The 11,226-nt window shown below is 51.7% G+C and overlaps 2 protein-coding genes across 7 annotated transcripts in view; both read right to left on the bottom strand.

The window, feature by feature from the left end:
• Window positions 1-7,236, bottom strand: part of MMP23B (matrix metallopeptidase 23B) — a 28,114-nt gene extending 20,878 nt beyond the window's left edge. Inside the window, exons 1-2 of one of the 2 annotated variants that reach the window (XM_025211518.1) lie at window positions 7,164-7,236; window positions 2,290-2,435 (exon numbers count right to left, since the gene is read on the bottom strand). The gene's annotated coding sequence lies outside the window, so the exon portion shown is untranslated. Of the gene's footprint in view, window positions 1-2,289; window positions 2,436-2,492; window positions 2,518-7,163 lie in introns of those variants that run through there. The other variant, XM_025211524.1, reaches the window with a different exon arrangement.
• MIB2 (mindbomb E3 ubiquitin protein ligase 2) overlaps window positions 2,452-11,226 on the bottom strand; it is an 80,949-nt gene continuing 72,174 nt past the window's right edge. Inside the window, exons 18-20 of one of the 5 annotated variants that reach the window (XR_003095575.1) lie at window positions 9,283-9,525; window positions 7,164-7,272; window positions 2,454-6,508 (exon numbers count right to left, since the gene is read on the bottom strand). Coding sequence is in view for 3 of the 5 variants with exons in the window: in XM_025211492.1 (XP_025067277.1) it covers window positions 9,284-9,525 (242 nt within the window). In the remaining 2 variants the exon portion in view is untranslated. Of the gene's footprint in view, window positions 7,273-9,282; window positions 9,526-11,226 lie in introns of all 5 variants that reach the window. The other 4 variants (XR_003095576.1, XM_025211492.1, XM_025211505.1 and 1 more) reach the window with 4 other exon arrangements.

The following is an 11,226-nucleotide window of genomic DNA, read 5'->3' as shown; positions in this document are numbered from 1 at the left end:
AATTGGGGGGGGGGGGGAAGGGGAGGGAAGAAAGAAAAAAGTAATCCAGGAGCTGGCCTCATGGGCTTGGAACGCTTCATTAGGGGATGCTGAGGGCTAGGAGAGCAGGCATTTGTCAGAGGCTGTCTCTGGGAGCAGGGTGAAAAATGAGCTTGCTAGGCTGAAGGCCACATGAACGTCTTTGCTGCAGAGGTTTTCAGTTAGCAAGTTCACAAAAGCTCGGATGGAAGTAAACAGCAACTCCCTGCTCAGTGGATGTTGGTACTTGTGTCCTGCAGGCTCTTTGGGGTTTTTATGGGGATCTGGAAGTTTTATAGTGAGAGCAACACAGACTGGGATTGCCAGAAGGGTCTAGTAGGTTTTTTTTTTGAAGGGTGCACAACCAGAGGGCCCAGCCGTGCAAGGCAGTGTCGGCTCCAGGCAGTCAGGACTCGGAGAGACCTCTTCAGCTGCTCATCTCAGGGTGCAGACAGAAGTGACAATTTTTGCCCAGTCTGGCCACAGAAAGCAGGCTATAGCTATGACCAAACACAATTACACAGCTGCAGACTGTTTAAAACTGGCCAACTGGGTGAAAATCTGAAACCTCATTGCATGAAGGTTCAGTAGAAGATGTTTCAAAACAGAGCATCTTCTGTAATGCATGTCTGTGCTGTCAAAAAAAGCATTAGTCCCTTTTGAACGTCTTAGCCAGAAAGCACGTGACTCTGTTGGCTCCTCTTGGCCAGACCAGTCTCAGGACGAGGCACAGGAGAATAAGTGACTGTAAGCTAGCATGGCAGCTGAGTGTAGAAGGATCTTTGTGCAGCACTCTTGGTTTCCCTACCAGCACAGCACAGTCCCAGAGCCTTCACAGCTGGGTTTGCTGTGGACAATACCTGCCTTGGCAGCAGTTTGAAGATGTCCCTTCAGTAAAGGCAGGGTTACTTTCCTTATCCCCTCCCTAACCTTTCACTTAGGCCAGGTACAGACATTACACTCTTACTGGTATAAGTGGCTGGAATCTGGCCTATACCCATAACAGAGCAGAAGTTCAGCACACCTGGACTAGTTTAAAAGTGGCAGAACCCAATTCAAGATTTGAACCCCCCCCGTCGCCACCCAACCAAAGGGCAAAAGTGTGCTCTGTTTGCTACAGATCTAAACTACACTGCTTAAGTTGTGTAACTTAGGTCAATTCTGCCTTGGGCTTTTCGAATGCCCGTACCTAGCCTTAGTGCGTTACCCAGGAGCATGCGGTGTATTGTAAATACAGGTGTGTTGTAGGTTTAGGGTACTTGTCAGGTAAACACAACATAGCAAAAAGCTCACAGGTATTCCCTGTAACACATGGCCCTCATACAAAGCCCAGGGGAGGGATGGGGGAAGGAAGGAGACACTGAATGGATCAACTGGAGTTAAACTGAAAGTGCAAGAACCTGCAGATTGGGTCAGTTCTCCAGTAGCTGTAGACAAACCAAGGAGAGGTGAAATAAGAAGATGCACATATCCAAGAAACATGAACAAAGCAACAAGAAGGGAACACTGTCAATTGATTGAAGCAGAAGAAATCACTAGCAAGTTATCACAATCTACAGTTGTTACTGCCTGGGTTGCCAGGAGTTGATTTTGGCAAGGCCAGCTGGATGACATGGGGTCTAAACTGTGCATTCAACAGTACATTCAACACACCATGTGGCAGGTAGGGCTTTACCTGGCTCCCTAAGGGCATTTGTTCATCTCCTGGAGTGTATCAAGGCATAACAGAACAGGCACTAAGTGCTGAGTGTTACACCACCAGCTTTACAAAGCTGCCTAGGATCCCTTGCTTTCCTGCAAGCAAGGTGCTGAGGTGAGTAAGCGGAGGCTTCTCTAAGGTCAAATTGGTTTGGCTTTAAGACAGATTATGGCCACAGAGGTAATAAACCAGGTTATTACCACCTTCAAGTGTGTGGTAAAAGTATAACCTTGAATCTAAGACTTTTTTACCACCCAGGGGACAGTGCCTGGACCACTGCAATGTCCGACTACAAAGAGGACTATGCAGGCTCAGATTCATACACAATCTAGATTTGTATCTTAAATAGCTGTGAAGTCTAGGGGTGCTGGGAGCAGGGGTTTGCTTGGTCCCGTCTGAGAGAATAGCAGGATCATGTGCAAGGTATGGCTCTGGGACTAAAGAACAGCTGAGTTTGCAGCTGGCATTTTGATTTAGGGTCCTGTGAGTGCTCTGGAGGAGCTGACTGCTTCTGATTACGGGCTGTGCAAGGAAAGACTACAGCTGAACACAACCAAGACTTTTTTATGCACCTTAGTGGTGATCCTCTGAACAGTTCTGGCCAGGGGAGAAGCTCTTGCTACTTCTCAGTTCCACCCACTCTGGCCTCAGATGGGTCTATGAGAAAATTTAGATGCAGGGCTCTTCCATTCCCTTGGTGCCATTTAGGGACACGCGCCTACCGGGGAAGTAGAAAGGAGGTTACGATCTGCTGCATGGGAAGTGTGTGACTCACAGCTTAATGTGAAAGTCATTCTTGGAAAGCAGGTGCCCCTCCTTTCTTGCTGCTGGGGCAGGGGGCACTGGAGCAGGTGCCAGCTCTGCGTGCGTGGCTCCGGCCAGCTGCTGCCTGCAGGATGATTTTAGAACTTTTTCCATCGAAGCCAAACATTTGCTCAGGAATCAGCTGGACGACACGGCCAAGACAAATCTTGGTTACTATGGCAGTAAGTGGGGCGCCAGGCGAGTCAGAGGCAGAAAGCTCTTTTTTTCTAGGTTATCTGGAGGTTTTATTTGGACACTCACCAAGCTGCAAGGGATCGCAGCACTGTGAGCACCTGCTGTCTCGCTCTGCATCTGGATTCTTCCCTGCAGATTCTGCTTGGGATCCACCCAGGAGGTGCAGCCCATGACATGACACAGAAGGAAGTTCCCACACTAACACTGCTTGTTAAATTAGTGCAGAAGGTCTCTCCCATAGACATCTGTGACGACCCAGGGTGCAAATCCATTGCAAGCACCCCACTGTCCTGCAATGACTTTGAAAAAAGAATTGGCAGGGCTCCTCTGATATCTGCTTTCTCCATTTATTATGAACAGCCTTCAAGGAACTCGGTGAGTATCCCTGCTCAATGCCACATGCGTGCCCACGTACTGCAGCGTCCAGCCCCTGCTTTGGCTGATCCAGACCAGCTCCCAGGATTTCTTCCTGCATGGCAGAGCCTCCTGGGGTAGGAGCTGGAAGTCAAAGATGCCTAAGGTTGATTTTGGCAGTAGCTTGCTGTGCAATTTGGGGCAAGTCCCTCAACTACTGAGCAGCCCGGGGCTGACAATATTCCCCTTGCATTGACAGGTATTGTGAGGCCCCAGGAGATCAAGCAAGCAGGTAAGTGCAAAGCGTGCAAGCAAGTTGGGTAAGTGCAAAGCATGGCTGTTTTCTCAATTCATCCCTCTGTTGAATGTAGGAGGCTTTCAGTTCTCACGTCTGGATATTTGGTTTGGCCTGTGCGCCAGAACCATCAGACCGGCTATGTTGGGACAGAAAAATATTCCTGGCAACAATGGCTGGAGTCACAGGGGTGCTGGAACATGTTACAGATGAGAGAAGCCACGTGGGGAGAAGGGGAGAGAGAACCAACCTGGGTGTGTCGATGGCCTGCACAGCCCTTGCCTCCCTGCTGTGAGCAACCCTGTGGGGGGATCCTGGGCTTCATCTGGAGGCTTTTCGGGGATATTTTCTAAGACACTGCGTAGGACAAACGTAGCAGCCTCGACAGCAAGATTCATGCTTGGCAGAAATAAAACGGTCGAGAAGAGATGCAAGTGGCAAGGTTTCCCGTTGCTCTTACTTTCCCACCCGTCTGCTGGGGCTTGGTGCGGCAGCGTGATGGACAATGCCTAGCGTATGGCAAAGCTCCCACACGCAGCTTGTAGCTCCAACTAGACATGCTCTGGCTTAAGTGGATTATTGTCAGCATCCTTTAGTGTTACATCAGGAAATGCTACAGCCAGTGCCAGCTCCTTCTGGACAGCTCCCAAACAAACCTGTCTGGCAGCATGCAGGGAGAAGCGCTGTGCACCAGGCCCCACGCACCACTCCCAGCTCATCCCGGCCCTCAGTACAGGTCTCTTGCAATACTTCTGTGCAGCACCCAGCCACAAAGGGGGAGAAGATGAGACATTTCTTCCTCCTCCTGCATCTCAGTCAGCTCATGGAGGTCAGGGGACTGGGGAAGCCCAGCCCAGGTTCAGCCCAGGGTGGGAGGCATAGCTGAGGGGCTGCGGCATCAGACCAGGAGCTCCAAAACATTATGCTGTCCTTCCCCTTTTGGAGGCACCGGGGAGTTCAAAATGGGTAGAGAGGGGCAGCTGGGACAGAGCCCGAGCCCTTTGGCCTCATATAGGATCTCTGACTCGGGGAGGAAATGCTCCTGGGAGCCCAGACATTGTGCTGGGAAAGGAAGCTGTAAGCAGACCTCCTCCCCCACAACCCCATCAGCAGCACGTTCCAAAGATTGCATTTCCGGAGCTGGTAGGGGAGATGGGACGGGTTGTGCCTGACCTTCCCAGATGGAGGCAGGCTGCACCCAGGCTGTGGAGCCAAAGCTGCTACTTAGCACTGAATGGAGGAGAGACAAACTTGGACAGTAAAATAAAACCCAAGGATGCAACGGGCTTGGAGACAGCGGCTCGCCAATCCCAGCACTTGGCTCAGATGCACACAAGCCACCACGGCTAAGGGGCTCCATACTGGACTCCTTAAATCCTGTTAGTCATCAAGAATCCAGGATCATTACCATCCCACAATGAGCCTGGTAGGCATCAGTCCCAGTCACTGCTGCACAAGAGTCCTCATTGCCAAAAACACAACCCTCACTGTTCCCCTAGTGATACTCGCAGAAGTGAGATGGATGGCTGAGGATACCGCGGATCCCTCCCCAAGGAAGTGGTGAGAAGAGGCAACCAGCTTGCCTTCCTTCTTGGCCTCTGCTTGCCTCAAACTTCTTCACATGGGGGTGAACAATAGTAGACCATGCTTCAAGATCAGGCACCCTCATGTGGATGAAGGATTAACACCAGACCCACTCACAGCAGTGGAGAGTTCCCCCTGGCGCTTGGATCCAGACCACTGAGCTACCTTCGTGCTCTGCGGATGTACATGCAGCACTTTCCACCAGCACTAACTTTATATACCAAGAGCCACAGTAGGGCTGTTGAGTGGGGGGTGCCAAGCAATGCCCATTTGGAGATTAACCCAGGGAACACCTGTCTATAATCTCAGCATCTTCCAAGGAGCAGGGGGGCAGGCTGGATAATGCGAGCCTTGTACTCCCCTGGAACTGAGCTGTGCAAGGCGCTTGTACAGACATTTGTACAACAGCTGGAGTCCAGGAGAGGGCGAGTCCAGCGGCTGCTCTTATTCAGCCAGATTCCATTCAGTGATTTTCCTCTGCAGGGAGCCAGGAAGCAGGGAGGAGAAAGGCAACATGCAACTGGGTGGGGAGGAGCTGCCCTGGCCACTCCATTACTGCCAGGGCACTACATACAAGGGACTCACAGGGCATGTGTGAAGATAGCCCAGAGAGCTCTGGGATGAAGTGCTTGAAGCCACATACACAAGAGGGAAGGAGCAGGTGAGAACAGTGCTTTCCCTGAGTTCACTTCACCCTGCTCCTTCCTTGACCCAGAGGGATGCTCAGGTGCTACTCCCAGACGTGCAAGGATTGTTGTCATCTGGACCACAAGGGACAACAGAGTCCAGCAGGGCCTTACTCCCCTGCTAGCTTTGCTTTGTTAGCTGCTTGTTTCAAGGATGCAAAGCAAATGTACCATGCCCAGATTTAAAACTGCTTGGTAGATTCAGTGGTTCAACTGCTAGCCCTTGCATAATGAAGTCTAGCTGTTGCTTTTTCTCAAGCTCCTCAGTGCCCAGATGTTGAAAGCAACAGACATGGCTAGAAACATCTTAGCTGGGGAATGCTACTTCCCCCAAGTGCTGAGAAGAAGACTGGAGGCTGTCAGCATGCCCAGCTGGTTAACAAACTCAGGTACTGCCGTGTCACACAGGAGAGCAAACACCCCAGCTCAGGCCCTTTAAGGAAACTCTCTGCCGGCAGCCCCCTTCCCTGCTAAGTGGCAGCTGCACCGGATGGAGAGCGTCTTTGCCCACTGCAGCACCACTTAGACTGCATATGGTGTGCAGTAAAAAAGTGCATTAATCTTAGCTCGGCTTCACCCATGCTTTAGCTAAGGCAGGTTAAAACAGCAACAAGGACATGGTAACATGGGCTTAACTCTCACTGGCATTTGAGTTTAAGCTTATGGAACAGCATGTGGTGGAACAGGGACAGCTAGATGGAGCTAAAGCTCTCGGCTCCATGGCTGTTGGACCCCAGGCAGCTGCGTCGGGAATGCATTGCGTTTGCAGGGTTGACCTCTTTAATGAGACAAGTCACTTCTCAGGCAACCCTGTCCCTGGTAAGGACAGGAACTTCCTCTTTGCCTGGGGTTAAGCTCTCTCCAAAAATCCAGCTGTGTTATGATAGGGGAAGAGAGGAGGCAGGGTTAAACTCAGGGAAAGCTTGGTTCTCAGCTGCAGGCCACTTGAAGCAGCAATATATCCTGTATTTATTACTGAGCCTGCCCTACAGCAACATGCATTTGGGGGGCACTACACAGCCCTTTTCTGGCACGCAGAAGGCAAGAGTTCTTCACCAACCAGCAGCAAGGGGAGATGCTAGATGCTGGTAGAAACAAGGACCTAATCTCATAGTCCCCTAGGGCCTTTAGCAGAGGATTGTTCACATTTTTAGGCCCTGTGGGGTTTGTGCCCATGGCAGCTTTTTGGCATAGACTAGGGCAAAACACAGTTTGCACACTCATGCTACACATTTTAAGGGACAGTGCTGTACTCTGGTCCACTGTGTGGACATCCCATGACACTGGCACCAAAGCAGCTGTAGCTATGCTGCAAAGTCTTAGTCTAGACAAGCCACCAGGCTCCGGTTTCCCAGGCATCAGTGTGGAAGCCAGTGGCATGAGACAAACAGCCCCTGCCCACTGTAATGGTGTTTCCAGGACAGGAATCTCCTGACCGTGCTGTGAGTTTTTCCATCCTGTACGCTTCTGAGAGGAGCTCAGAATTTCTCACAGCGGTGATGACAATGCAATCCTCGGTGTGGCTCACCTCTGCTGCCTCCGACTGTCCTTCAGAGCTGGAGACACCCAGCATCTCCTCTGAAAGCTGTGAATATGCTCTTTTGTTCAGCAGCCTGCAAACCTCATCATTCAGCTTGCTAGGGAAACAGTAGGACAATTCATTTTAATTCGAGGATTAGGAAGAGGATGGGGGAGGGATGAAGAAGAGGAGACCACACTCAATTTCATGCTGCAAGCAGAGGCCAACCTTAGAGCTTCGGAGGGCGAAGAGAAGCCCAGGGACTTGGCTGTGCAAGGGGCTTGGTCTAATTCCAGCCACGAGCACCCAAGTCTCTAGCACAGACAGGGCGAGGTGTTTGCACTGAGTCAGGGACCCCGCGTCCCACTAAGGAAACAACAGCCTTGATTGCCTGCATGAGGGCAGCCGTGCTGATGTGGGGCAAAGCTCTGGAGTCACAAGGCTTAAAATAGGCTGAGAGACCTGGAGGCAGATTTCTTTGCAGCTCATGTCCCTGAGTGGCCTGGAGCAAAGGCAGGTTCACAGAAAAGACTTTCTCCTCAAATCCAGCTGCACAAAAACAGCTAACAAAACCAGCTGCCAATGCAAATACCAGGCTCCCAACTGGAAGAGAATAGGACCTGCCAGGGAAAGAATGAGAGAGAACATATGCACAAAAGAAACCGCAGAGTGGCCCACTTTCCTAATAAAGACCTCCTGGAGGTTTGACCAAAAAGAGGGAGCTGGGGAGAACGGAGCTGCGGCAGGCCTTCTCAGAGGGCTCTTTTGTGGTCTAAAAATCAGCTCCTAACAAAAACTTCTACTAAACCAGAGAGAGAAACCCAACCCTGGAGAATGGCCTGCTGCATTTTGCAGTCAGCTGGGAGTTGTGCTGTGCACCACCGCAGACGCCCGGTGTGATCTTGGGCATGTCGGTGGCTGCACACCATAGCTCAGTATTGGTCCTCTGTTGCTTTACATTACATGGTTCAAAACATTGTGTTCGGGTTGTAACAAAAAAGATGTGGCGTGCAGTTAGCTGAGCGATAAAGCTCTGCGCATGCACACACACACACATGCTGTTTGGGTGCCACCAGTCGAATACAGTTACTGTAAGGGTGAAAGTTCATTGGATGATGTTTCTTCCCAAATCAACAGCTTAGAAAATGCCACCGAATTGGAATCAGTCTGACCTCAAGATTTAACCTATTATGTGCACATTTCTTTCAATGATTAGTACGATATAATTTTTTTTTTTTTAATTAAATTTGGTTCCCACACCAAAAAAAGAAAAAAAAAACAAATTTGCCTTTTCCCCCACCTTATTAGTTGGATTTTATTACTCTTTATTTCCTTTTACACTTGGTTTGGAATATCAGACACCTGCCTTTGGCATTGTGGATAGAAAGCTCAGAGTCTCTGGACATTTAACTGCAAAAAAACAGAAGAGTACATTGATAGCAGAGGAGTGTCACTTAGAGGTAAAAATACTTGTTGCAGCAATATATTGTCTCCAAGAAAGGATCGCTGCTTCTTCTCTAAGGCACACGCTCCGTCTCCAGAAAATGTTCAGTCCAGACTCTGCAGCCAACCCAAATCAACACGTGTCCAGCCCAGCAGGGAGGAGTGAGCGCACATTGTCTCATTGGCCCCCATGCCTGAGCGCCCCGTGGGAGAGCACACAGCAAGGCCCAATCCCAACAGAGGCCTCCTAGTGTGAAGTGCGAGAGCACTGCTTTGCTACAGCCTGCCGTGCAGTGCGGAGGGCTTCTGTGCCATTTCTCCTGCCAGAGTTGTATCAGGCCGTGAACCTGCCCCAGCACAAGGAACCAGACAAGAGGCTGTCCCCTGAGTGGGCTGTCCTTAGGAGGGCTGCCTGTGGAAACCTCTAGGTCTCCTCTCTGGTCTCCTGCCCTGTCCCATCCTCAGCATCGTGCTGCTTGTCCGTCACTGCTGTGCCTTCCCTAATGGCAGCAGGAGCTGTGGGAAGAAGGGCTCTTTCTACCTCCACTGGGCTCCCCACCTCACCTCCTGAGCCAGGTGTGCGAGCAACTCGCTCTGGTTCAGAGTGCGGGATGGGTCCTGCGCTTCCCAGCTGCACGCACGGGAGAGGGAAGGGGTGGCAGGCAGAGGGGCGGGTGTGTGTGACCTCAGACGAAGATCTGGATCCGCTCCCGGATGGGCTGCCGGCAGATGGGGCAGACGTTGAGGGCTGCGCTGCACTCGGGACAGGAGCCGTGGCCACACTGGAAGATCAGCTTGATCTGGTTGTCAATGCAGATGGGGCAGGTGATGCGCTCCTCCATCTGACGGTAGCGGCTCTGCAGCTCTTCCATCAGCTTCTGCTGGTCTGTGGACTCTGTGCTAGGGCTGCACTCCACCTCTGTGCTGTCTGTGGGGAACAGAGAGCAAGTTAGTGGCCAGAGCATCTATCCTCCTTTCCACCTTGGACTCTGGGCCCTGCCCTTTGCAGCAGTAATGAGCTCAGTCTAGACCGCTTTCTGACAAGGCAGCAGGCCCCACCACTGCCCTGAGCTCCACATCCTGTTTGCAGTGGCCTTCGCAATCTCTGCTCTCGCCTGCCAGGCCCTGGATGCCTGCCTACGTTCCTCTCATTTGACCCCCTAGGAATCAAAATGATAGAACTGGGGAGGGTCCCTTAATCCGCTTTCTGTGTGAAGTTCAGAGCAAAATTGCAGAGACACTGAGCTTAATTTAGACTAGAGGAAAAAACTCTGTTCCGGGCACATGCCAGCCTGGGTGTTAGCACCTTCCACCTGGTGTCAGCTGGATGCAGCACTGCTCTCCAGCTCCAATACAACTGCGTTGCATTGCTCCTTGTCTCACCACCACGAGGGTGGCATGGCAGTGGTGAGGGAAGAGACCCCAGAGTATTCAAGCTGGTAAGGGATTTTGGGAAGAGGTGCTCTGAGAGGACACCGCAGTTATGCCAATGATGGGGTCCTGCTGAGTTACCTAGAAGCTCTGCTATTCTGACAGGTCTCTGCTGCACTGACTGGAAACTTTGTGCGAGATCCTGGTCTTGGGCAGGGTGAGACTCTGCTTTGATGCCTCTTGCTGCCCTGTCTTGCCCGCCTGAATTCTACATCATCCAGCAAAGCAGCAATGATAGGTTTCTCCGGCCTATTAGTACATGACCTCAGGACACTGCAGCACAACTGTTCCCAGCTGGGATTTCTGCCCTTGCCAGCTGCACATACCCAACACCTGGTAACAGATTCTTGGCTGCACCTTCACCCAGGCAGCCAGTTGGCAGCGGTGCCCACACATAAAACCACAGTCTGGTGTCAACTCAATGGCAAAAGATACTAAGCAGCAGCAGCAGAGCTTGCCATTCCTGTCCACACACACATACAGAGGACTGTGTCCTTGTGGTCCAGCCTGAGGTACACTGGGGCAGCCACACCTGGTCATGGATGTTACACCGGACAGCACAGATGAATGCCAGGGCTAGCAGGACTCTGCTGCCACATGGCACAGAACCAACCTGCTGCCCCTGGTACAGGAGAATGTACCATCCTCTGGTCTGAGAATGGAAGATGCTCCCTGTCCAAAGTTGCAGAGATCTGGGCTCAGTGTGAGAGGATCCTTGTTAGGGCAACTGACCCTGACTGTCCCTAGGCAGCTGGCCAGGCCCAACCCTGCTTGCTTGGCCCCTGCAGGCTGACTGGGGTTTCAAATACCTTCACAGAACAAAGGTAAAACAAGTCTCTTGCATACAGCAATGCTTTCCATTGTGCACATTTCCAACGTGAAACTATCTCTGGAGGAAGAGGCTGCATTAACAGTCTGGGAGCCAGACAACTACTATCGATGCACAGCACAGCCAGGGAGAGGGCACAGGCAACGACCTGCGGATAGGGGGGGCCCCTATCCTGGTTTGGGGCAGCTGCCTCAAGAGGTGAGAGACAGCTCCACCCCTGGAACATCAACTGAGACCAGCTGGGCGGGAAGGTATGGTGACCAGCCCTGGGGATCGGGTAGAGGGTCCCTTCTCAAGCTCGTTTCAGAGGGGCCAATTGGTCTGGAGGCTGCCTGAGCACATGTGGGCAAGGGCCTCTTGCAGGGTCTT

Source organism: Alligator sinensis, unplaced genomic scaffold (genome assembly GCF_000455745.1).
Source record: "Alligator sinensis unplaced genomic scaffold, ASM45574v1 scaffold366_1, whole genome shotgun sequence".
Taxonomy (NCBI): domain Eukaryota; kingdom Metazoa; phylum Chordata; order Crocodylia; family Alligatoridae; genus Alligator; species Alligator sinensis.
Note: the sequence above shows the minus strand (reverse complement) of the source record. Positions and strands in the feature narration are given on the sequence as shown.